The sequence below is a fragment of the Mugil cephalus genome, chromosome 1, assembly GCF_022458985.1.
Source record: "Mugil cephalus isolate CIBA_MC_2020 chromosome 1, CIBA_Mcephalus_1.1, whole genome shotgun sequence".
NCBI classification, from domain to species: Eukaryota; Metazoa; Chordata; class Actinopteri; order Mugiliformes; family Mugilidae; genus Mugil; species Mugil cephalus.
The window spans coordinates 40,048,731-40,075,394 of NC_061770.1; the positions used below are offsets into that span (position 1 = coordinate 40,048,731).

General features: G+C 44.4%; 1 protein-coding gene across 1 annotated transcript; it reads left to right on the top strand.

Annotated features, from left to right (window-relative positions):
- Positions 1-2,742: 2,742 nt before the first annotated feature.
- ppp1r14bb (protein phosphatase 1, regulatory (inhibitor) subunit 14Bb) lies at positions 2,743-26,487 on the top strand. The gene is made up of 5 exons (XM_047601351.1): positions 2,743-3,231; positions 3,342-3,706; positions 23,161-23,244; positions 23,335-23,367; positions 23,470-26,487. The coding sequence occupies exons 2-5, from the start codon at positions 3,506-3,508 to the stop codon at positions 23,536-23,538; spliced, it is 387 nt and encodes a 128-aa protein (XP_047457307.1). The 5' UTR covers positions 2,743-3,231; positions 3,342-3,505; the 3' UTR covers positions 23,539-26,487.
- Positions 26,488-26,664: the final 177 nt, after the last annotated feature.

A 26,664-nucleotide genomic window follows, 5' to 3' on the forward strand; every position in this document is an offset into this window, starting at 1 on the left:
ACTTCACTGCTTTATTGACGGCAAGTCACTGAGATGAATCAGCATTTTAAACGTTTCTTTGAATAAGTTGTGGTTTCGCTACCGCAATGATTCGGTCAGCTGACAGAAACCGATGCTTATCCCATGTGAAGAGGAACAGTCGGATCGAGCGTTTACATGATTATACACTAGATTATCCCACAGAGAAAGAAACAGAGATCGGTATTTTGCTGCTTTAAGCTACAGTCTACCAAACAACCAGAGCCTGTGTTGTTGTTGTTGTTGTTGTTTTCATGATCTTACAAACCCAGAGTTGTGCGATCCACTGGTTTGATTATTCAACAATGTGCCAAGCGTGTCGGTAAATTTTGGTGACATGTATAGAGTCATAGGCTTCAATAGTGTCTAAATTGTGAAATTGGTTAAAAAAAAAAAATAAATAAATAAATAAAAAAATTGCGATTGACTGTAGCAACAGATTTGAAAAGCAGTCACCGATACCTTTTTACAGATATCACCGACTCCCAATGAAAATAGAAGTGAATGGATCACTGCATCATGAAGAAACAACTGGAATCCAGGCACAGAAACCTGGTGTTGTGGTTCACATTTAGTGTCAGGTAATATTAATTTAGGCTGTATTTTTTGATGAAGTCATACCTTTAGCTACTTCTGAAGTTATTTTTGTGTAGTTACGGCCGGCGGTAACTATTTCAGTCCCAACAATTAATAACAATAACACAATAAACGGAATATTTGTGATCAATCCTCGTCATCCTTTTAACATCCGGTCAGACGCTACAGTATTATATGGCTAACGTTACTTCTCAGTAAAGATCTTAGCATTAGCATCCTTTATTTAGCTACATTTATCATAAATGAAATGACTGAAAACTAACTTAAACTAACTGAAACTGAGGCTAATTCACTTTTCCAAATCCATACTGTTACATTTTTCCCGGTCTCTCTGTATTTACTGCTACATTTCAGCATGATTTTGACATCCGACAGGGGGAGGGCGTCAGTGAACATGCATTACTGCTAGATATCAAACACAACAAACTCAGAACAGGGATGAAACTGATTTCTGCAAAAAAAAATCCAAGGAAAAGTGTATCTTTAAACTTAAAATCAGACGTGATATTATCAAAGGAAAACCCATGAATTGGAAAAGTCTACTGTACACAACACCGGTAAATAACAGGAGGCAGGTCCCCTACATGTCACGATGTCCGCTCCCTGTAGAATAATCCCAGTTTACGACGATTCGTAAGACTGAGATTCTTCGTGAGATTATTTTGAGCTTTCCCACGCACTAAACTGCACACACTGACCTTTTCACTCTGACACCAAGGGCAACAAAGTTTTAACATTACATGCTAACATCATACTAGCCGTCCAGATGTGTTTCCTTTACCACCATATGAAGCTAAAAAGCCCCAAATATGTAGGTCTGACCTGGTGACACACCAGGTCAGACACAGTAGGTTTATATCCAGTGTTGTTTTTGTATTAACCGCTGCATGATGAAGTGTGCTTTTATACACACGCAGACATGAATGTTTAAGTTACCTTGTGTATGTGTGTGTATTTGTGTGTTGGCCTGTCTGTGCTTACTCGAGTGTAAGTTTCAGACGCACCCACTGAATAATTCATATTTTTATGTCTTGTTGCCATGGTTGTCTGTGAAATGGCTGCTTGTGGGCCTGGATGTGAGCATGTTGGCAGATGTGAACACCCCCGTCCTCACACCAAAAAAGGAGGGAGCAATAGATAGACATTATATTCTTCTTCGGCCTCCGCCTTCGCTTCACGCGCCTATTATTATTAAAACGCTTGTTATTAAGCCGCCTGGCCGGGGTGCGGGGGGTTCCCTGCTGTTACGGCAACAATGGGCAGACTGTGAAGAAATGTGACTGGTTTCCCATTAAACACCTAATAACTGCTACCGCCTGGAGATAAAAAATATATATATATATATATAAAAAGAAGTTGTATTTCGCAAGCAGAACTTGAAAATCCAGCTGCCTTCCACCTGTGGCACATGTTGTAATCTCAGTAGAGACTTCTCACAAACATGGGACACGTAACTCATGTTTTATTGTGAAAGACAAGGTTTATATTTCATAACGTGTGAGATCTAGGTGCGAAACTTTGCCAGTATACGTTTCACACATTTCCGAGGAGACATGTTGACTGTTGTGGAAATACTCACACTGCACACCCACTCGCCAGTTCATTAGGTACACCCGGTGAAAATCAGTGCACTCTCATTTGAAATTGCTGGATTAGGGACTCGTTTAAAAGCTGATGCTCCTGAGTGAGTTTTGATTTTGGAGGATGTGTGTTGCGGTGCTACTGAAATGAAGTTCTGTTTTTATTTTTATAAACCCAGTTTAACAGCACCTACGAAAAAAAAATACATCCTGCAAAATGATGGAACAGTTGACCGGTCACCTTTCTCACCAGAAACTGAACATTATAACAGCTGTGAAGGAGGAGTGTTAGAATATTGTTTTCACTGGTGTACCTAATGTTTTTGCAAACACATTTGAATCAGTTAGGCCACAGGGGAAATTCGCAGTTTGTGTCAATATAGGAAAGAACTGTTTAGTATAATGTGTTGCCTCTGGCACCGTGACACATAATAGGCTATTTAGAAAGTCGCTTTGTCAAAGGTTAGACCTTTGAATGGGTCTTAATGGGTCTTTGTTAATAGCGATGCTTGACGGTGGGTGGAAAAATTAAAAAATCTTTTATGTTCGCGAGCCGGGCAAAGTGCGTGGAACCGTGTTAATGGGGTAAAACAGGGTCTATAGTAGGGGTCAAGTCTTACAATCAAGAGAATGTGGGTGGGGACGTAGGATGTGGAATCAACGGAGGTCACAGTCGGGGTTTGAACGCGGGGAAAAACCAACATTAGCGTCTTTTCTCTTTTTTTTTTTTTTTTTTCCTGTCGCGTTACGTCGGATGCGCTCGAGTCCAGTCGGAGAGCGCGCACGCACGCACGAGAGAAAGAGAGAGAGAGAGCTAGAGAGCGAGCTAGAGAGACGTGTGATTTCTCTTTGTACTGAAAGAAGAGTTGAGGCCGGCTCTGCTCTCGCCGCCGTCTCTTTTTTTATATAAGCAGAGTTTGCATGCTGTAAATAGCCCATTAAGCCGGTTACACTTCAACGTTTCGTTCTACTCGTCGGTCACCCCCCCTTTTTTTTGTGTCAGTGTGGATACGAGCCAGCCACCGCCAATGTCCCCGTGAGTCGTTTTTTTTTTTTTTCTTCCCCGGACAACAAAAGCATCAGGTCCGGCGTCGTTTCTTCCAATTCACGCCTTCATCAGCGGGTGTTCTTTTTATTTCCACTCAGATAAAAAAAAGCCAACGAGCCTCTTTTCGCCTTCTTCCTCTGCCGTCAACCCCTTTCACACTTCCACACCTCCGGGAGGGAGCTTTATTCTCTCCCCCTTCCTCCTCCTCGTCCTCCTCCTCCTCCTCCTCCACCACCACCTTCTCCTCCAAACCGAAGCGACAATGGCAGCTGTAACGAGCCCGGAGACGAGCCCTCAACCCCGGGTATATTTCCAGACGCCGGCCGGCACCACGGAGGAGCCGGAGACACCCGTGAGGAAGCAGGGGCGCGTTACCGTCAAATACGACCGCAAGGAGCTGAGGAAGAGACTGAACCTGGAGGAGTGGATTATCGACCAGCTAACGGACCTCTACGACTGTGAGGTAAAGAGCCCAAACAATGACCGGCCTCGAAGCCGATCGAACCTATCGATTATGCAGCTAAGTAATAGGGCTCCGCTGTACGGCCTGATAAGTGAGTGTGCGAGCTCCGGAGATTGTCTGTGCGTCCAAACCTATAGCAAACTGTTGATATAGAGACATTTACGAGTCATTTGTCGGTGCTTTTGGCCTAGCTTCTTCTTCTTCTTCTTCTTTAGCCTTTAGTGTGAGGACCACGTGCAGCCAGGTAATGAAGACGATAAATTTACAAAACATTTTTTTTTTTTTTTTTAAATCCGTTGTGGTTAAAACTCTCGCTGCTGGACTCGGTGCGCGTTTTTCCAAACACACGGCTCCCCGTTCTTTGTTCTGATTGGCTGAACGGAGTTTAAAGCACACCTGGGAATTAATTTAATTAGTTATTAATGGCTGCCCGGAAGTTCCTGCTTTTTTTTTTTTTTCCATAGCTGTTGTTTGAGCACTAAAGGGGGAAAAACAAACCCAAACCACCAGTTTTTAATAGATAAATGAAGAAATTAAGTTAGTCCACCTTATCTAATTGAAAAATTTCAACTAAAGCGAGGTGAGGAAGATCCTTTCATCAGGGAGGGGAGTGGCGTTGGCCAACATGAGGAACCTGATGACACTGACGGGCCCGGATGACGGTGCATAACCATCACCCGTGGCTAACTTTAGAGCCCTGGGAGCGCACCTCGGACCCTCGGTCACGGTGACACACAAAGGAGTTACAAAGCGCCTGACAATGTTAACCTGGCGGCAGCTGCTGGTGTAGCTGCTGGCGTCAGTAGGTGGTAAGCTCATGTCCGCTGAGCTGGCATTGACCCACATTCTATTCCTAGCCAGAGGAATACGGCGACTTAACAGGTTTGGAGAATTCCTAGTAGGCTAACGCGGAGCTAATGACGGGGCGCAGCGGGCTGGCGGCTGGAAGCTCGAGCGTAGCATGATTGTGCCAAGTTAGCAGCAACTTCTCCAGACTTTTTAACTACCATCCCCCAACCTCAAACGCTGAATAAACATCCTCCCGTATGATGATAAGCTGAGAGTTGCTGTCAAAGTTCGAGACCATTAACACTAGAGGCTATTTTTGGGAGTTTGTTTATTTTTGGGAGATGCAATCCACAGAAAAAAAGTTCTGCAACCAGAAATTATACAAAGCCACGGTTAACCGTGAGTGTATATTCAGTGAGGACACGCCGTACGTGGGTAATGTGAAGACAGACGTGCAGACTGCAGCCCTGTCACGCGTGATTGCGCTCGTCCCGTCGGCAGAGATTCTCTGCTGATGGACGACGTGACGGGGGAAATCCTGCGAAACGACACCGCGGGGCAGCGCCGGCCAGCGGAGGTGATTAAAGGACCCGGAGGGGATTTTAAAATCAATGCGCTTTGATCGTACGCCAATAATGGATTAATATGCTACGTGTGGACGCTGCAGAGTGCGGAAAGTCTGAGCAAATGAGCTCAGGAGAAGCACTTGGCAGCGCTGTGGGCTGTGTGTAATCAGAAAAAAGGGAGTTTTGCTAAAGCGCAGATTGTGTTTGGGATAAGGCTGATCTCATTTTTTTTTTTTAATCCGTTGTGTGGCCCTATGATCACAGCTATTGATATCAGATCAGCTGCTCGGTCGCAGGCAAAGATATTCCTCTTTTATACTTTAAATTCATCCCGTTGTTCATTTTTCTTCCACTGATCTTCTCATTCTTTCACGCATGCTTTAATTCGCTAATGATTTTATTTAGTCTTTGTTACATCTGCGCAAATGAGGTCACAAAGAGCACAAAAGCCCCACAAATGGACGAACAATGAGAATATCTGTTGTTTCTAGGTGAGGGGGACCTGAATTTTGAAAAGATTGATTACGCTCACATCAGCTTATGGTAATTAAAATGAGATATTACTGATTTATTTCCCATTTTTGGACGCGCATACCTCGTTCTCCCCTAATGACGGTGCCCGTTTTTGGCTTTCGTCCGCGGTAGTCCCCTCTTTTCATTGTCCCGGTCCAGTCCCGGCCTCGTCTGTTAGACAACAAAGAGATTAATTTACAGTCGGTTCACTGATGGAGACACATTGGGCTCATTTAGACGGGGAGATGTGGAGCACGTGCTGCTAAACAGTGTAACTGGAGAGGCAGCCTGAGCCGGCCAGAGAGCGGAGCAGAGCGGGTACCGGGAGAATCCAGTTCACTGACAAAGACCGCATGCACAGGATTTACCACCACGTTTTTTTCTTTTTTCTTTTACTCCTATGCTTCACCTTTTCCAGCTTTTTCTGTTCTTATTAATCCACATTTTCCTTCCTCCCTCCTCATCATTTCCCGTGCATCAACCTTCCGTCTTCCTTTTTGACGGTGCACGTTTCAACTATTAATAAAACCCACGTGGAGTTTGTTCAGCGGGGAATTCATTATGAGCTGTTTGCCCATTCATATAATCCCTTTAAACATGCTACGAGCAGTCAGCCAGTCGTTTCTCGCCAGCCAGCCTGTCAGATATTCACCCAGCCACTTAGTCGGCCGATCAGTCTGAGTTGCTATGGGTAATGGTGAAGAGCCGAGCCGTAGTAAGATTCCATGGCAACAGGGCCCGTTAAATGTTTATGTTGGCTTAGCCGTGCGCTTGAAGAAAAGGTTGCATCCCTTTCGGTGAAATCTTTTTCATCGTTGTTTATTATTGGCACCGTTCGGTTATAACATTAGCAGCTTGGGTGAACGCAGTTGATGTTAATGTGGCATTTGCTTTGTTAAAGAAACAATCCCTGCTTTTGTTAGCCAGCGCGGAGCCGCTGTGGCCCGACCAGGGTTACTTCTGCATTCGCCTGAGGACACTTGTGGAAAGACTGTGGAGTCTAGACTATGTTGTTTTTATAGAAATTACGATTTAAGTACACCAGCTGACTCAGTGCATGAAAAAAATCTTAAGAATTCCGCTACATTAAAGCAGAAATGTTTGAAAAACGATTAAGTCGGTTAAAATTAACATATTTTCATGAAGTGGTGAAAAAAAAAACGGCTGCAACATCCTCCAGATGCCACAATCCCCGTCTCACAGTTTATATTTTAAAACCCTCTGTGGTAGGTTAAAAACACAAACCCTACACTGGAAGTAAATGTTAGGATTTAAACGTGTACATTAGGGACCGTTTCTTCAAATTGAGGTGCTGTTTAAACACTGGCTACTCTTTTTTCTTTTTTCTTTTTCTATACACTCTTGTATATAGGGGGCTAAGTGAGTTTGAGGTCTCTCTGGGGAAAAGAAGGCACGGCTCCAGTTTTACTAAAATAATCAGATTTCACTCCAGTCATGGTATCATTTCCATGGTAACTGGCCTGTTATTTATTTATTTATTGTATTTGTCTGCAAAGACTAATTTTCCCTCGGTTTTCGGGGTTTTTTTTTCCTCATGTGTGCTGACCAGTAGCTACACAGTTAACAGAGGAGCGAGGGGGCGGACCAATCCCTAAACTCCACGGTCCTACGTGGCCACACACACACACACACACACACACACACACTATCACACACACAAAAACAGATGGGAATACGAGTGAGAACAGAGGCAGGATTGGTGACCAGGAATGCAATAAACGGGGGAAGAGAGAGGAGGAAGGGGAAAAAAAAAAAAAGGATGGCACGAGGAGAAGGAAAAAGTAGGAGAGGGAGAAAGTGTTATTGTAATGCTCTCTGCTATCACGTGCTATATAAACTAACAAAAGCCAATTGTTGTTACCAGAGGCTTTCTGGTATTTGTAGTTTTAGGAGTTTATCGGGCACTGGAGACTGTTCGGAGACTCCTGACAGCTCGATAAATAAAAATGTTCCATCTGTTTAAAACAGGCAGGTACCTCTTCTCGTCTAAACAAAAGAGGAAACGGTGCTAGCTGAGGAGTATTCACATCACACCTGGCAAAATAAAATGGTTTTGACGCTTCCCCTTAACATGCATAACGTTCCCTTTACAGGGAAATGGTGCAAAATCAAGAGTAACAAAAACAAAAAAGAAAAATAACCTCATCACACGTGCCCTTCAAAATAAAAGTGTGTAAAACCTAAACAGGACATCTGGTCATCTGGTTGTGTTTTGTGCTCATGAGGAAGTTTGTAAGAGGATTATTCCTTAATTATGTCACTTCATTTTCACTTTGAGCCCACAAACGTCTGACAATTAGAGAAGTGATGCACAGGGGCCGGGTCACTACAACACACAACACATCCTGGTGTTGTGTTTCTGTGCAAGAGGGAAAAAAAAATATGTTACAGGAAGCCTAGCTGTGGGAACAGCTGTAATTTCATAGCTCCCTCAGTCTTGGATTAAGTCGGCCTCCTTTTACTGACTTCACACCGTAATGGAACACACACATATGCACCAAAACACACAGCGAGCGAGCGAGTCCTTAAAGTGCACTCTTTAAAGTCTGAATACCAATCAGTGTTACCCTGTTTCTGTGTGTGTGTGTGTGTGTGTAAGAGTGACTACAAAGAGTGGTTGTTACTCAGCATGAGTGAAAGACTCCACTGTGTCTTTGTAAACACCCCACACATCGGTGCGCACACACACACACACACACATTTGAACAAAGATGGACACACACACACATGTTGTTAATAGGTTACATGTGTTCCTACATGTCGAACACACAATCCTCTTCCCGGTTTATTGAGGGTGAGTCAGCAAAGCACCGTGGCTTGACCCACTCACTGCCTCTAGGTTTTTATGTCCCCACGTCGGAGAGGAGGAGGAAGACTGGATAGATTATCCAGAGGCGTGTGTTTTGGTTCGTGTGTGTCTGTGTGAGTAAGATCGGAAGGAAGTTAAGAACGCCAGGCGAAGGGGAGGCATGGATGGAGAAAGAGAGGGACGAAGAGTGAGAACAAGGGATGTGAGTCACGGAGGGGAATGCTTATGTATGTTGTCACAGGAAGTTCGTCGAGAGAAGACTCGAGACAAACGCAAAAAAAATGAACAATATCAACACACCACTTTCACTCAGCGGCACACTGCGGGACGCCCACTGAGTCACGCACAAAAAGTAGCTCCGAGTGAATTAGTGGATGCTTCTGTGTTCGATGGAGATTGTTGATCAGTTGCTTTTATTGCGGTGTGTCCAGTATTGCTTATATTCATGCAAGACATAAATCCCTGATAATTTATTCTAAAATGGAAGAAAGTAATGACCAGATAATCAGCCAGGTACATGGTAATAATATCTTTGGGTTCATATTACTTAAAGAGCTGTTTTGTTAGTATCTCGTGCATGGGGACATGTGTACGTACATGATTTCACATGACTTTCTGGGGGTGTTTTCATGCTACTCTGCTCTTAATGGTGCATTGCTACATTTCTTGTTATCACCACAAACAAGAAACATAGCGATGCTCTTGCGAAAGATATGAGAGCAGACCACTAGTAAATTCCTTCGCGCTTCCAAAAAATAGCAAAACGATTGGTTTTTTTACGACTGTAATGCATTTACACTTGTTTTTCTATTATTTTAGCAGCTTCGTTGAACATTGTTTCCCATTAACCCCTAAACATGTACAGGTTGAACGTCGCCGCTCCGCTGAGCTTCATGAGCCAAGTCGAGTGGTTGATTATAACTGGGAAGGCGAGTGTTTGGTAATTCAGACACGTCTGTAACGAGAGGAGGACAGAAGGCACTAGAATCTGAGACACGGGAGATTATAACTAGGAAGTTGTAAATGACTTCAGAAGAGGGCATTGTTGAGTTTTATGGATGGGAACCAAACAAAGTAAGAATGACGTATTGACTGCATTCCCGTGCTCCTCAGAGAGCGTCACTTCCGGACGTCAGCTTTGTGACTTTGGCGAGTTCATGTGATTTTAAGGCTGAATGTGGAAACGGCATAAACACTACAAACAAGATGAGTGGAATAGAGATCTGGGGTGCATCCACTGCTACAGCCCTGTGCTGTAGGAGACGCTGTGGACCCGTGCAGCCCATACATTGCCCCTCCCCACTAACAGAGTACGTGCTGCTTGTGTTCCAGCTCATTTTACCTATTTATTTTGTAGCATAAGAGCGTTAAATATTATTCGAGTTCAGTAAATGTTTATGTTTTTGGTGGAATTGAGAGTCATTTTTATTTTGTATCATCCTCTAAATGGAGGGAGAAAAAGCAGCGTCGACTCCAAATATACGCTCAGAAAAATTGGCAGCAGGTATCGGCCATCGGCCAAGGCTGGCATTGGCCCTGAAAAATCCATATTGGTCAATCTCTGTTGTGGAAGACAAACAATTTAACGTCTTGTACCGTCAAACAAACATTTACTTTTGTTTGACATTTTTCTGAGCACATCACATCACATTTTCCTGACGTCACCTGATCTCAGAATCTGTTCCTGTTCTTTCTCACACTTGTAGCTTTTATCTGAGACCTGTAGCTTTTTTCTTTTTTTTTCTAGGCTCATAAATCGTCATGTGTCACCCGGGGCCCCTCGTACATACAGGCTGCCTAACAACATTGCACCGCGTAAGCTCTCAAGAGTTATGTTTCAGCGCCGGCTAAGCTCGATAGGTCATTGTCATTCCACACTCCGTCGCACAGTTAAGGTCGTCGGTCGGTGAGCGAGTGTTGAGGAACGCGTCTGTCAGGGGACGGTTTAAAGAATAAAAGGTTTTAGCGAAACCATTTTAACTGAAAAGCTCAAAAGTCTGATTGCGCGTATAAACCCCAGGACGAATAGCGGGCGGCTGGTTGTTCATTGTTATGAGAGAGTCTGTTATTCGTTCATATCTTCCTGCTAAACAATCGCTCGCATTGTGTGCATTTTATCGCCATCCAGTAAATAAACTAACTGTTAATGTTTTTGATCCCTAAACATAATTAACGTTGACATCCCTACTCCTTATTCTGAATGCGCTACAATGTATAGTGTCACACATTTACAACAAGTTCTCCTGTCGGTCCTCACCTAATTGTTATTTGTAATAATTGAGGTGGGTTTAAAACTACACTCTTGAGCAGTGAGCATGGGTATAGCAGCGGTGGAGCAGTTTGCTACACAGCGTTGTTATTACTACATATATCTCCAGGGCGTTTTTATAATATGGCTGTGAAGTGAGAGATTATTGGCCTCCGCGTCGACAACATATTAAAACGACGAAACAACCAGGCCTCTGTCCTAACGTTTAACCGTTGGGACGCGAGCCGGCGTCAGGTGGCGCGGAGTCATTATCATCATAAACTAAAGCCAACCGTCTACAGGTGGAACGAGGTGACACGGATCCACTCAGGAGGATATTTTAGTCTCAGGAGGTGCATTAGAGGAGACGCCGGTTGAGCCGTTGGTTGGCAGCGGGGAGGAATCCGTCTGTTTATGGCTTTGTTTGCGGTCCCCGGTCGCGTTGTGTTTATTGTGCACGGGCGCACATCCCCATATATGAATGTGACACATCACGCAGTTGCAGAAACGCATCTGTCGCCGCCGGTGGTTTTTCCTGAGCTGATGTCAGTCTCAGACACACACACACAGTCAGCTGCCGGTTTAGAGGTCGGAGCACCGGTGCCATTTTGGCTCCTCTGTGATGTCACTGCTGTACCACTAAGCTGAAGCTTTCATGGAGTCACAACACAGAAATCGCTAGATGAAAGGTGTGTGTGGACAAACAGACCTTTAATAGAGTCAAGTTACCATAACGACAGAGGAATCGGTTTCCTCACCTGTTGCGTTTGTCAAGCAAGTGCGGTTAACGGAATAATAACGGTTTTAAACTGTTTTTTTGTTTTTTTTTTTTACCGTAAACAATGACTGATGCACTGAACAGAGGTCCTGGCTGTTTTTTTTTTCTTTCACATATCTCTTACCTGCTCAGCCAAAACCAAAACATTGGCCGCTGCCAACACAGAGTTTTCACAGGAAAGCTGATGCGTTCCCACTTACTGAATAATCAATACAGGCAGCGACTCGATCAAAATGAAAGTTTAGTTGGTTTCTCTACGTTTGCTACGAAAGAAATCCGCCAAGAGAACTGTAAACCTCCTGCTGTGTGACTACTGATTAATAAAATGAGCTGATAGAGCGTGAAAACACCAGCAGATGAGGAAAAAGTTTCACATCAGGCCTCCTGTTTCAGACAAAGCCCTCTCTGTCCGCCTTTGATTCTCCCGTGATAATGTCCGGCAATCTCTCGCTAAGAGCTTTTGTTTTGTTTTTTTGGTTTTGTTTTTTTTTGCTGTATCTGATCGACTGAATATGGAAATAAACCAAAGCATTAACTGATTAGAAAAGTGATGGCGGCGGCTGAGAGGCCAGAGGAGTGTTGATGCTGGATTTGCGGAAAAGGAATTACAATAACGTTCTCTAATTCCATTTGAAATCCATATGGATTACATCTCGACAACGCGGGATGAATTAAAAGGCCGCGCAAACACGCACGTGGACGTTCTTTTGTGAAAGTGAACAGAAACCGGTGGATGAAGAGGTTTAATTGGTCTGTCACAACCTGCCAGAATAAAGGAGTAAACCGGTCAGTGAATGAGTGAAGGAGTAAATGTTAAGCCCTCTCGTCGTGTTAGTAGTAGGTGCCAAGAGTGACATAATCATAATCTGGTGTAATCCCTGTTTGTATGCATTCTTATTTTAATCTGCACGTAATCTCTTCTTTCACTCCAATTGTAGTGTTAATGACTCTACTGGCGTGTGTGTGTGTTGTCTTTATTTTGCTTCGTGCACAAGCGAATGTTGTGAACCAACATAGTTAGCGAGAGAAAACATTTAACACCTGCAAATAAACAGAACGTACACAACGTCTAGATATATATGTGTGTTTGTGGAGCACCGTGCTCTGTCTCTGCTGCAGATGTGATGTACTCAGGAGGAGATGCGAGGCGAAAGTGGGCCCTTGAGAGACAGTTCTTATGAAACTAGAGTTGGCTGAAAAGAGAGAAATGCATAATCGTCGCGTGTCGTGACAAAGAGGAAGACGAGGTTAAAAGTTAACGGCCGGAGGTTATTCGTGCACTTTCTGTTGTCCTCAGACCGGCCGCTGTGGCCTTCTTATGTAATCTTATATTTACTTTATTTACCTTCATGCAGCCGAAAGAAAATCTAATTGCATGCAGCCTTTCTTTCTTTTGGGGTCATGGACATTTCGTTGGATGCAAAAATGAATGTGCGCCTCCGAGTCCAGGGTGAGTCATTCAAAACACTTTAATATGTATGTTCTTCCTGAAAATGTCAAACTCTTAATACATACCGAGGGAATAATTAACATATAGAGCAAGACATCACATTTTTGTCTAACGTTTTCTAATATCAAATTAGATTTTATGTGGTACCATTGGATTAAAATGCTTGGGTTTATTATCAGAATAACATTAGCTTTAGCTATGTGTTGTGTTCAGTGCCGGTACTATTGCTATGCTCGTACAATTTAGCCTAAATCTTCATTGTATTTAAGTGTAGCATTAGCACAGTCCCAGTCTTGTTACAGCATTTAAAAAGAAAAATCTCCACTTTTCTTTCATCAGTTCTGTTCCCGCCATTCGTTATCGGTGCTATTGCTGCACTTCACTTCACCTCAGATAACGTGCTATCAGACCGTGGCCCCTCGTTGTCTTTACGAGTTTATTTTGGCAAAGCCTTTCTGCGTGTGACCGAATACAAACTCTAAGCATTGTTTCATTACGTTTTTGATGTTTTCTTTTGAGGGTCGGTATAAATATCCCAGTTCCCCTGCTGGTAGTGCTTAGAAAAGCCGCGGAGCTCCAGCCTTGGCATCGCCTCACAGTTGCCAGCGCAAGTCTACCCGGGGCCGGTACCGAACCCGGAGGGAACCGGCGGGATTGAGTGTTTCCCCCCCCGGGAGGCTGGAGCACAGACATGTCCAGTCAACACAAGAGAAACCACCGAACCGTTGAGTCAGGCCAAACAAGCCGATGTGTGAGTCATTCAACCGAACAGCGGGCGGTCGTGACTGTGGGCAGATTTTTGGGGAGGTCAAGGTTGGGTGACACTCTACATTTTAACTCTGCAAATATATTTGAGAGTGACTGTGTGTTTGTGTGTGTGTCACCACAGTAGTTTTGACAGACAACTACATTAGTCACGGACTATGCCTTGAATTGCGATAACTGCTTATGTGTGAACAGATGTTTGAAAGGCTACACCACAGTGACAATCAGTCATTTCCTTACTTAAGATATCACTTTACTCCGTATTATAGCGTCAGTCCGTCTTTCTACCGCTGCCATATCTACTCTATTGTCGCTTAATTGCAGTGCAAGTACACTCAAAAGTACTGTGCCTGCGTCCTAATTATAGCGCCGGTTTCCTGGCTTCGTACGAAGATCTGTTCAGTGTACTTGGAACCCGTTCGGTTCGTCTTTCTCCAGCCCACACAGCGCTGGGACCCGCATTAGCATGCCCACATCACAATCACCAGGCTCCGGAGGCTCTTCTGTTTTTTTTTTTTTTTTTACTTTGCATGATGGGGCCGTTTGCATTTTATCTGTAGCGATGGCAGGAAGGCCGACAAGGCTGCGGAGTCAAAACAGATGGAGGCACCAGTAGGATCTGCTAAATGAGGGGTGTATGTTGTTTTAAGAGCGTTTTTTCTCCCTTTGAGGAGCTAAATATGTCCTTGAAGAATTTAAAAGTTAGCTTTTATTAAGACATTTGCATCGTTTGTTTAGGAGCAGGAGGAACGAAGCAGCGAAGTCATGTTTTGTGGTCTCAGTCCAGGCCACACGGAAGCTGCTTCGGCTCTTCTGTTTTTTCGCCTGCAGCTCTTTCTGTCTGTGCTTCATATGATTCAAAACAGGACATCATTCTCTTCCTGGGAGGAAGTACATCCAACTGATTAGACGCGCAATAGAGATGAAAATCAACCGCGCGCGCGCAAACAAAAGGTGCACGGTAACACACACGCGCGCGCACGTGCAAGATGTTTGAGTGGATTGAAGTACGCTGCATTGATTCCGGCTCTCTGCGGTTTACGCTCCTCGGTCGTGATATTTATTACGGCCGCCACTTAGATTAATTGCGCGGCACTAGTACCGTTAAAGCCGCTCGGTCAACTCTGCCCTTCTTGGAGCGTCTCCGTTCGCTGGTGGCGCACACACACGGTCACACTTCCCACAGATATCTTGTGATGTGTCCCCCTCCCCCCGTTATCTACAGAGGTCACGTGTCCAGGCAGGAAGTAGCCGGCTGCTCTGGTCTCTTAACCCCTTCAAGCTGTTAAAAGCTCTTCAGAGTTTGTGCGTCCAAAAGCTGGAATAAGAGAAGTGATCCTGGAGGGGAAGTTGACAATAACAGCGCGCTTGTTATTGTCAGACCTGCAGATTTCTGATAAGCACGTTTGTGTGAGTGTGTGTGTGTGTGTGCAAGGCAGGAGGAAGCGACGGACACGGTGCATCCCTAATCCCCACACCCACCGTGACCTCTCTGTGACTTTCCCTTCATGCCCACAGCAAGGTGGCTCGAATGCCCTATTATGAAAGGGGACCAGGCTCTAGTCTAGTGATGCCAACTAGAGACGAAGGGCATCAAAGAGCTGAAGATGAAGGGAGACGGGGAGAGAGGCAGGAAGCAGGTTCAAGCCCAGTGTTTTTCCACTACGGCGTTTCCGCGCCGGCCTCGTCCACGTCCTCCTGTTTGCCTCTGTTTGTCTGCGCTAATCAGATGACCGCAGACCGAATTACCAGATCAGTCACAAGGGTGTCATGAATTACCACCTCCGCATTGGCTTCCAGGCCACTTTCTCCTAGCTCCCAGGTTGTTTTAGCGGAGCAGAATGGGCCTTTTGTGAGGTTACGTGTTCCAAACACATATTTCCGCCCCTATCTGCCAGCCTGCAGTGACTCCTTCCAGTTTGTGTAACGTGGAATTTACGGATCCACTGCCGGGAAACGGTGCTTTTGTCTTTCGGCCTTCGTTCCGTCCTGTCTTCTCTTGCTCAATCAGTAATTTTCATATTATTGATACGCAGGCTTGCACATGCATGAGATGTTTGAGTTATTGGCTTATCACACGGGGCTGTGGCAGCTTGTCTAATCTCTCCTCTAGATACTGAATCAAACAACTTTGCGTCAACATATTTTAGATTTAATATGCCGAACATAAACAGCATGTACCGGTTGATCGTAACTAGCTGAACGTGCTCTGGAGCTGTTAAACTTGGCGCGCGGACACTGTTCTCTCGGCTGTGAGAACCAAAACACACATGGTAACAGTCAAACTATTTCAACAATGCCTGAGCTCACGCTGCCTGCAGAGTGTTTGTACTTGTGTCTGTCACTTGTCATTGTCAGCGTTCACATGTATATTCTGTACCTGGCTGATCATCAAACTGGCTTTTGTGATGCTTTTAATGGAGTCCACTCTCTGCTGCACACACACACACATACAGTATAAACACTCTCCTGCTTGGACTGACCTCAATACAGAGGATGTAATTGAAAAGGAAAGGCACCCAGTGGTGTAACATGCAGATCACATGTCGACCTCTTTTTTTCATCTCTTCATCTCTTTTCATGTCCGTGCAATTAAAGTAACCACGAGTGTAAAGAAGAGGCTGCGGAGGAGTCTTGTTTTAAAGGAATGCATGAAGTATAAATGCTCCAGACAGACGCACACAAGGAAATTGGAGCCGGTGTTATTGTTTAGTGCCACGCGGCCCACTTTTCCTACTTCTTCCTCTTCCTTCTTCCCCCCATCCAGTCAGTCCCAGCCATCGCTTCACTGTTTCCAACTTCTCTCTCCTTCGTCGCAAACCGTCCCCGGCCATTGTGTTCACCCTTCATAGTGGAACAGGTTATTTTTATCCTAGTTTGTTACTGAGGCGGCAGAAAAGACGGAGTGGCTCTTCATCATTCACTGCGTTTACATTCGACTTTATGAATGCGGTCCTTGTCCCAGTTTACATGCAACAGAGAAAATCGAATAACTGACAGCAACATGTCCTCCTCCTCCACACTAGGTGGCGATATGTATCTTTTCAGCCCCCTTTCCGGTTGACCTGTTGTGTCTTATAATAAACAAGAATCAGAATAGATTATTGCCAAGTATGTTTGTATATACAAGAAATTTGCCTTGTTGTTTTGTTGCATGGAAGACTAGACTAGGAAATAAAATAAAATAAAATCGTCCAGTTAAAGTCGGACTAAGGCAGTAATTCATTTTTTTCCCACGTGCATGTAAACGTACTGACTGATCATCCAACTTTTTGTAAACCTTTCCTCTCTACATTTTGAATACTGCACCATCTCTCCTTCGCCTTTTTTCTCACACTCACATTCTTGCACACAGTTTCCACTGTGTGTGCATCAAAGGAGTCGGTGTGTTATCACATGGTAGGGATGCTGTGTAATCCTTGTAGGTGGCCACTTATACAATTACTCTCGTACACGAAGCTTCCCGCATCGAAATGTGTCGATTTGTCTTTAGCTACGTGTCCCCAAAATTTCACAGTCACAGGTTCAACATTTACAATAAGATGCGCCTCCACTGACCACGTCAGTTTACACCTTTGTGTTGTTTCTCTGTGGTTGGGATAATAGCCTTTAATGCCTGTTTTTCATAAGTGGGGTAAACATCATATGAGGGTCAATAAAGATAGAAAACAACCTTCTTTAGTTATATTTCCTGGCACATTCAGCGCTTGAAAAACCGTTTTACACATGCCAGAAGAGTTACATCCCGGTTAATATTTTGTGGCAAGTGAAGGCATGTATCTTTTAATCCGATCTGAGGTCGGTTAGAGCAGCGTGAAATCTGGACAGACAAAAATAAAGGGCGACTTTGCTCCTCTATCGAGTCGCTACTTCCCTTTTCTGAGATATTTACAGTAGGCTTTTTTTTTTTGTTGAAATACAAGGTCACTGACCCACGTCTGTGTGTGTGTGTGACTTATGTTTTTTTCTGCGAGGGAGCTGTATCTGGCATTTGATCTGTCCCAGCCTGCAGCCGCTGCACAGCCCCCCCGTGAGAGAAATAGTACTACGACCTACACGCACGCACGCACATATTCATGCGCTGCGCTCTCATACTGTCACATCTCATTCTGCTCTGCTCTGCACGAAGCCCCCAGACGAACCCCGTGTCCGTCTCTCGCTTTCTCTCTCTTAGCGTGGAGACGGCTTTTGTCAGAAAGGTTGTAATTAAATTCAAAGAGCGCTTTCATGCATTAGAGCTGTATGTCAGTGTGCAGGTGATTAACAGCAGCAGTTGTTGTGTAACAGCAATGAGTGGTTACCTTCTGCAGAAAGAGAGGGAATTGTTGTCCCGTGTGTGGCTGTGAAATTAAATTATTAACATCCATTTTAATATGAGCAAATGTATGCTTCCTGAAGAACGGCTGCTGTAATCTGTAGAAGACGAGGTTAGACATGCACATCGTTTATGACATTCATGGGTACGACCCTCACAGTCACCACGTCTCAGCCCTGGTACCACACAGCAGCACATTTCAGACACAGACCAAGCTTGTGTCCTAAAGCGGTACTGCTCCTTTGTTAGTACACTTCCATGTAGTTCAATGCTCGTTGTGTGATCAGGTATTAGTATAACATCATTAGAATAACGTAACGTAGTAACATTAGTTATAACTGCAACAGCTGCAGTTTGCTCAGTTTGAAAATTTGAAAATCGATTGCTGGTCTTGCAGTGAAAAGTGTCCATGGTATTAAATTATTGACTATTTTGAGGACATTACAGTGTCTTTCATGATTTTATACAATCTCATCGTACAGAGTAACTTTGTTGTAGAGCTGCACAATTAATGGAGTTTTAATCATGATCAGGATTTTGGCTGCCACGATCAAATTAATCTGATCGTCAGCGAAGTTTACACATAACCTCCTGAGACCTGAGCTTTTGTTTGATACGCATTTTTAATTTCTCCATGGTATTTTGGATCTAAGAGGTATAAAACTAAGGTATAAAAACTAATCTTCATTTTCCAACAGGAAGTAGTAGTTTTTGAAAAAACAAAACAAAAACAACGTGTGACAGAATATAAAACTGTTTGTTTTAATACCTGATCATGGCTGAGCAAAAGCAGAAGTCCCAACGTCCTCAAACGAGTTTGAACGAGGTTGTAGCTCGTTGCTATTTCTAAAATCTGTTAAATTTGCGCATCATATCAAACTAGAAATGTTAATAAGCATAAATAAATAAGTTCTAACTGTAGAATCTGATGGTGTTTTGTTCCTCATCCACTTTTGTCCTGTGATCGTCTGTAAAATGATGATCTGATGAAATGACAGTTTTTTACCGACTAGTGTATTGACCCTTTCCTACCACTAGATGGCAGACTAAAGTGTCCACTAATGAGGACAATGGGTTTTAAATGAAGCAGAATAAGCTGCAATGAAACCTAAAACTTCATGTCCCCATATGAGGACGCGGGGTCTCAGGAGGTTGAAATACGGGCTCTGCCACATATCTAATCAAGTAGTTTCTCAACCAGTAGTCAGCCGACCACCAGGGGGCGAACACACGGGTCAGGCTTCATTAAGCTGCCTAAATAACAAGTGAGTGCACGTTGGAGTGGCGACCTCAAGTTCCACGGTGTCATCATGGACTTGTTTTGGATTTAGGGCGAGTGATGTGTCTGCCCCACAGGGTAACACAACGGATCTGTTCAGTCATCAAAAAAATACAAACAAACATCACAAACCAAAGTACGAGGAATGCACGTAGGCCAAAGCCAACGCTGCTTCACTAATTCCATGTGCATCGATGCACACGGTGCATGTGTAAATTTTCATTTTCCTTACTAAACATTTGTTCTAGTTTAAAGTTTGTTTTCTGTATCAAACACGCGGACGCTGGTCTGAATGCTACTTGGACTCCGGCGTAAAGCCGATCATCTCCCGTCCTTTACCTCTCGACCTCTTTCATTCGTTCCACAACACATTGCTTTGTTTACAAGTCTGCGGCGCTTGCCAGTATCTTGTAGCCACCTTTTATTCCAGACCACATCTGCAAGCCAACAGCAAAGCCCCTCCAGCACGACTCCAGCAAGTCAGTCTGCTGGATTGTTTTGGAAATCCTCCCTCGTGATTCCCTGCTTTCTTTGTGTCTCCTCTCTGAAGCCTGTCTTCCGGCCTTTTTCTTTTTTCAAAATCCCCCCCGTCAAAACTCTCCCTCCCTCCCTCCCTCCCTCCCTCCCTCCTCATCGTCTCTCGTTCTGCTCCCTCTTCTCGATATGCTCCTTAACCTCTTACCTTCCTTCCTCTGGGCGGTGATCCTCCTCCTCCTCCCTTCATACTCCCTCACACATTTAACAGTGTCTGTTAAATCATTTTCAAACGAGCCACATTAAACGAGAACAGTTTGCGCTTCCCAGAGGTTCACGCGTTTAACTTTTGATTACGAGGTTTAAAAGACGCAGATCCAGATGAAAAAGCTGCGGTTTGCTTCGCCAAGTTACAGTAGATTATTTTTTAAATTTAGATCCATTTGGTTCCTCTTTCTTTCTTTCTTTCTTTCTTTCTTGGGTGTAGTAGCACATGGAGCCCACATGTTGTGTTCGCCTGTCTTTGTGTCAGACTTCACAGCCTGCGCGCGTGTTCATAAATCTCAGACAGCTTCTTCAATGTGTGTGTTGTTTTTAGTGTGTGTGTGTGTGTGTGTGTGTGTGTGTGTGTATTCTTCTGTCAGACCTTTAATTTTCAAATTGCAGGTTTGTAGTCAGAGCTTCATGCTCTCGCATCTATTGTCTCCTTGCACATTTTTGTCTGCGCCGCTGCTGACAGCATGTCTGCGTGTGCGATTGTGCGCCCGTGTGCGCGTCTTGCTGACAGCGAGTCCGTCTGCCACTTCCAGCCTCTATCTCGCACACACAGGCCGTCCTGCTCCGAATTAAATCCTCACAACCCCGCCCTTTTTCACTCATACGCACACACACACTCACACTTCTTCCCGCTCAGACTTATTAATGCCAGAGTTATAATTCTTTAATCCGCGTGTGTGTGTGTGTGAGGTGAGCGTGAGTTTTCGCCGAACCTGGTGAACGTGACACACAAATGTGCACACGCAGCATGCTGCGCCTGTCTGTCTCCGCGTTTGAGTCTATGTTAGTTGTGTGTGTGTGGTGTGTGTGTGTGTGTGTGTGTGTGTGTGTGTGTGTGTGTGTGTGTGTGTGTGTGTGTGTGTGTGTTGGACAGGGGGCAGTTGGGCAGGTGCAGAGACAGCTGGTGTGGGCAACTCCAGCCGAGGGGGAGGACAAGAGCGAAGGAGGGAAGGATTCCTAGAGAACCATGTGAATATAGGGTAGCAACCGAGCCGCAGAAGAAGAGGGAGGAAATGGGCGTCGAGCGCGAGTGTGTCGCCAGTGGCGGGGCTCTTTGATGGGAGACATTAAGCCTCCGTGTGAGACTGTTTTATACGTTCGCTTTTCTAGAGCTACGATTAGTCTGACTCCATCGGATGAGGAGAGGATGAAGATTAACTCAGTAAACTCCCTTTTTTTTATTTTTTATAGCCAGTTTTCCTTGATGCAACGATGTCACTGCCAATCAATAATAAAGAAGTGAGTTAGTTTGATGTCACTGCCGCCTGTGGCCACGCCCCCATGAGTGGCCACGCCCCCCTGAGTGGCTAAAACACAGTGAAATGCAGCAGTAAATGCAGAGAGACCGGGAAAAATGTGGATTATCAGATCAAATTTATGACAGATGGACTCGACATTGATCCATACGAACTGGGATGGATTTGGAAAAGTGGATTAGCCTCAGTTTCAGTTAGTTTAAGTTAGTTTTAGGTCATTTCATTATGAAAAATGTAGCTTAATATACTGTAGCATCCGACCGGACGTAACAAGTAGGACGAGGAGTGATCACAAATATTCCGTGTATTGTTATTTATTGTTACTGTCGGCTGTAACTACGCCAAAATAACTTACTTAACTTAAGGTATGACTTCATTAAAAAAATACAGCAAACACAGCAAATTAATATTACTTAATGAATGACACTTAATGAGAACCACAACAAAAGGTTTCTGTGCCTGGATTCCAGTTGTTCTAGTTTGCTTCTCTTTTCTTTGGCAGATATCTGTCGATCGCACAACAGTTCTCCCCCATTTTTAAATAAATTTTACAGTTTAGACGCTATTAAAGCCAATGATACAAACCAATGCTGCTAATCTCCATGATCCACTGTCACTTTTTACTCGCTGCATGTGATGTCATGTTCATACCCTCCATAGGCTCATCTTGAAAACATACTTTTAGACGTAGTGTTTCTCTGCTCCGTGTGGCTTTGCAGATATAATCTTGCAAAGCAGCTGGATTCTCATGAGATTTGTTGGGGCTCATTAGATCACATGTCAGTCCGTCTTGTCACCTCTGATCCACGGAGATGTGAACCCATCCCTCTTGTTAAGGACCAGGAACCAGTGTAGACGTCTAACAGTGACTTATCGGTGCTGACTTAGCTTAGAGACACGGTGAGGATCGTCCACCAGCTACACTGAGCACATACAAGCTTCCACTGCTGCTGCTTGTTGTGTTTCCTTTCCTCCACTTTCCTACCACGTCACGCGGTTCATTGATCTGGTCGGACGAAGTTAACTCGTGATAGGCGGATGGTTTGTGCAATCGCATGCCAAGGTTTTTGTTCGTTTGTGTGTTTGTTTTTTTTCATAAAAGTGTCTGTCCTTTCCAAATGCTTCGCAAGGACGACTTCCCACGCAGCTTAAAGTTACCAGCCACCTGGTGTCGGGTGAAGCCGCAGATATCACCTGGTGTTGAAACGACGTTTCCTCATGAGCACAGACATTCCCATTCTTGTAGAGGGGTAGATCAGATGATTGATAACCAGCGGCGAGACATTGCCAAGACATTGTGTGCTTAGCGTAGCATGGATACGGGAAAGCTGGCTACTTTGAATCAGTGTGAAGACAGTGTGTGTGTTTTATGATGTAGATGAGAGATTGTAGGTTATGTCTCAGTGATTAAGTCAATAAATGTAGATACATGCTCTGCTCTTCTATCTCTTTGGTTTTCGTCTTAGTAATATCTTGTGATGTATCTTGAATGGTGGTGGGTGAAAAGATGAAGATTTGCATATCAGACACTAACTGTGCACAAACAGATGAAGCTTCCAAACAGGAGTTTTCTTTGTCAGCTTTCAATCTTTAAAATGTAAACGTCCTTGCTTCAAAATATCTTCACAAAAACGTGTCTCCACGCCAGATTCTCTTTGTCTCTTTTTTTTCTTTGCCATGTACAACATGTGGCACGGTGGATGTGCGGCTCCCTCTAGTGCCCAGAGCCGGGAACTGCCACAGGACCACGTCACAGCAGAGAGGGGAAACTCGCCGGTCTATTTGCAGACGACCGCACAATATAAACACAGGCTCTAAGAATAAAACGGCTGAGGACTTTTTTTCCATGACATTTCCAAGTTACGCTGGACGTTTTTTGTCTCCGACCGACTGTTTTCTCCTCGTCTTGCGACAGGAGGAGGCCATCCCAGAGCTGGAGATAGACGTGGACGAGCTGCTGGACATGCCCAGCGACGTCGAGCGGGCAGCCAGGGTCAAGGTAGGACACGTGTGCACTTGTGTGAAGATCTGAGACACGCACGGAAAACCAAGCTGATTTAATTCTGTGTATAATTTCTTTTTTTTTCAGGACTTACTGGTTGACTGTTTTAAACCTACTGAGGTAAAGCAACTTTCTCCCTCATTTCATCCCCTGGTTCTACCATTGTCTCCGCTCTTAAAGTCCACATTCATAGAAATGTTTGTCCCTCTTCTCCCTCCGTAGGACTTCATCTCAGAACTGCTCGACAAGATCCGAGGGATGCAGAAGCTCTCCACGCCTCAGAAGAAATGATGGGGTCCCTGCTTCTCCTCCTCCTCCACCTCCTCCTCCTCTTCCCGCTACATCTTCCCTCCACCTCAGCCCTCACCGCTCGTCTTCCTACCGCACCCCGCTCTTTTTTTAATTTTAATGTCCGTCGAACATGATTAAATGTTTTAACGCAACGGTGTTTCTGCTTCTGTGTTCTCCTCCCGGCTGCCTGGACCCAGCCCCGTGTGTCGCTTTCCCTTTTTCTTTTCTTTTTCATCAACGACGACAAAAAATTTAAAAAAAAAAAAAAAAAAAAAGGAAAAGTGGCAAATGAATAATTCGAGAAGCGATTCGTCCGCCTTAATCCAGGCACTGCCCTCCTTCCCTCCTCCTCTCCTTTCTGTTTCTGCCCTCTCTTTTTGGCCATTGTTCGGCTCTGCGCCTCTTCGTCGTCCAGCTCCTCTTCCTCCTCCCGCCCCCCCCCACCCCCCTCCCTCCATCTGTCTGAGGAGGAAGAGGAGAGGAGACGAGTCCCGTAATTACTGGGCGCAGGGCGGCCGAGAGTGGGAAGAAGAAGAAGAAGAAGAACGAGCCAAAAGAGAGAGGGGGGAAAAAAAATAAAGAGTGGAAGGGTGAACGATGAGGGAGGAAGCAGCCAATCGGTTCGAAGCAGAGCCTGATCATCACAGTGACGGCCCTTATAATGTTATTTTTAAACCCATCATAATTCAGTTCCTGCTTCAGTTTGAGGGCATGGGGACATTCACCTCACTTTTTATTTTATTTTTTTAGTTTTTTGGGTTAATTAACTTTTCGAGGAGGAGGGAGGGAGGAGGGAGGGGTCAGTACAGTCTTTGCTAATTACCCCTCCTCTTAATCAGAGGCATTGCTGCAGTGGTGCTTTTAAAGACTGTCCTTTTTTTGTGTGTGCGCGTGCGTGCGTGTGTGTGTGTGTGCGTGTCGAAAAAAAAAAAACTGTACCATGTCATTTTGGGAAGAAAAGCCGAACCTCTTACTGCACGATGTGTCTCCTTAGTACGTCAGTGAAGAGCCTGGAAATAGTGGTTGAACCTTTAAAAAAAAAAAAAAGAAGAAGAAGTCACTGGTTGGCTGTAGTGGTCGTGTGGCCGGAGCGACTTTAGACTAAAAGGCCGACCTCCTCTTGAAGCTAGAGCAGACGTAGGTTCTCTTAGAACGGAAGTTTTTCTTTCCACAAATGCGTAGTACGGCGATGAGAGGCTCGTCCGGAGCCACTGCTGTCCAGACTGCACACACGTCTGTACGTCTGTGTCGCTAAATGCTACGTGTGTGTATGTTGCTACATAATGTACAGCAACATGTGTTATAGGAGTGTGTTTTTTTTTTTTGGGCCTGTATATTCTGCTGTTCTGTGCGACAGGTTAGGTTTTTGGTAGAGGACTGGTTCCTTTTTTTAGTTTTTTGTTTTTTTTCTGGTTGCATTTTGTCACACTCACACTGACAGTCCGACGGGGAGGGGCGGGGTGGACCCTAAACAAAGATGCCTTTTTTTTTTTTTAATCACAGTCCCTCCATCCTCTCCCTGCTTTTTCTTTTTCTTTTTCCTAGGAAACGATTTAGACCGCCGCATTCTTTTCTTTACAGCAGACGCCAGCTCAGAGCTGCGCCTGTCACGCCCGCCTCAACGGGAGGGGAGGCCATTGTTGCAAATTGAAGCTCTTTAATTGCATTCATCCATCTCTTTTTTTTATTCTGCCACTCGCACACACACACACACACGCGGGCCCACCCTCAGGGCGGCGGCGGAGGAAACGGAAACGCGCCGGGCAAACACAGCTGCCTCTCGCACAGATGTGCACGTGCGAGCGCCGACAACTGCGCGATGCGAGGCACACGGGGGGAAGCTGCCAATCACCTCTGAGAATAAGCCATCTGTTTCTGATCCTGGGCCAATCAGATCTGAGACCGGAGCCCATTGGCCGCCGGGAGCAGCAGCAGCAGCAGCAGCAGCAACGCTCGCTGCGATTCCTGCCTGTGACTGACTGCTTAACACCTGCGGTGACGGCAGACCTTCACTGTCTGCCTCACACACACACACACACACACACACACACACTAATCTCCCATTTCCATCTCACTGCTCGGTCATCCTCCCCTTCTCTCCTCCTCTTCCTCCCATTCATCCTTCTGCCCATCCTCTCCTCTCTATCCTCCCTTTCATTTTTTTTTTTTCTTTCTTAAAAACAGATGTTGCCTTAGGTATTATTTATGTCACACAAACCAAATAAACGGGAGACATTCATTTTTAAAACTGCTTAAAAAAAAAAAAACCTGTGTTACTGAGCAGAGCTGCGGCACGTGGAGAATCTTCTTTCTGTCGCTCCTTGTTTTTTTTTTTTTTTTTTTTTTTTAAAAAAGAAACAACAAAATCTGTTTTTTGTTTGTTTTTTAGAAGTGAGTGTTTAATACTTAGGCCTTGATACAGTGATTTTGTTTAGATGAATAATGTTCTTTACATCTACCATTTGAATACTCGGTCTGTTTTTATTGTGTGATCATGACACTTCTTGAGGCCAGGCCTTGGATTAACACGTAGTTGAACTAAAATCCACTCAGATGCTTTCTGGTGCGATTGCTTTTGCCTTCTGCCCGCCTGCTGGTGGTGTTTTACCAGGCAAGTTCAATCAGTAGCTGAATTTGAGTGGATTTTTTTTCTTTTCTGAATCCAGGTGTGGATTATACCTTCTTAGACTGTTATTGAGAAGTCATTTTTTTTACTGTTGGGGAAAATTGCAAAAAAGAAAAGAAAAAAAAAGAAGTATATATATACTGATTATTACCACTGAGGCTAAACACAAGAGCTAAACCGTGCAGACTGGAGGAGTGGTGGTGTGTTTTCTTTGGACATCGATTTGGATCAACAAACAAATGTAGCAATATCAACAACAGGTCTTGTTTTTGCCCAATTTTGTTACACTTTTATGCAACTTTAATAAAAACATGTAAAATTGACATTTTCTGTGTGTGTTTTGTCATTTCTCTGCTTTATCCTCAGGCTTATTTTGGTTAAATAACATTATTATTATCAGATTCCTTTTGAAGTGTATTATTACTATCTAATTTGTTTCTTTTTATAGGCCATTCTTACAATAAGACATATTTTTTCCATGTCAGCAGGTGGTAACTAAC

Excerpts from the sequence above, each read along its gene's own strand:
- ppp1r14bb (XM_047601351.1), top strand. The coding sequence starts at position 3,506 with ATGGCAGCTGTAACGAGCCCGGAGACGAGCCCTCAACCCCGGGTATAT. Across the intron at positions 3,707-23,160 it reads CGGACCTCTACGACTGTGAG|GAGGAGGCCATCCCAGAGCT; the intron begins GTAAAGAGCCCA and ends GTCTTGCGACAG. Across the intron at positions 23,245-23,334 it reads AGCGGGCAGCCAGGGTCAAG|GACTTACTGGTTGACTGTTT; the intron begins GTAGGACACGTG and ends TTTTTTTTTCAG.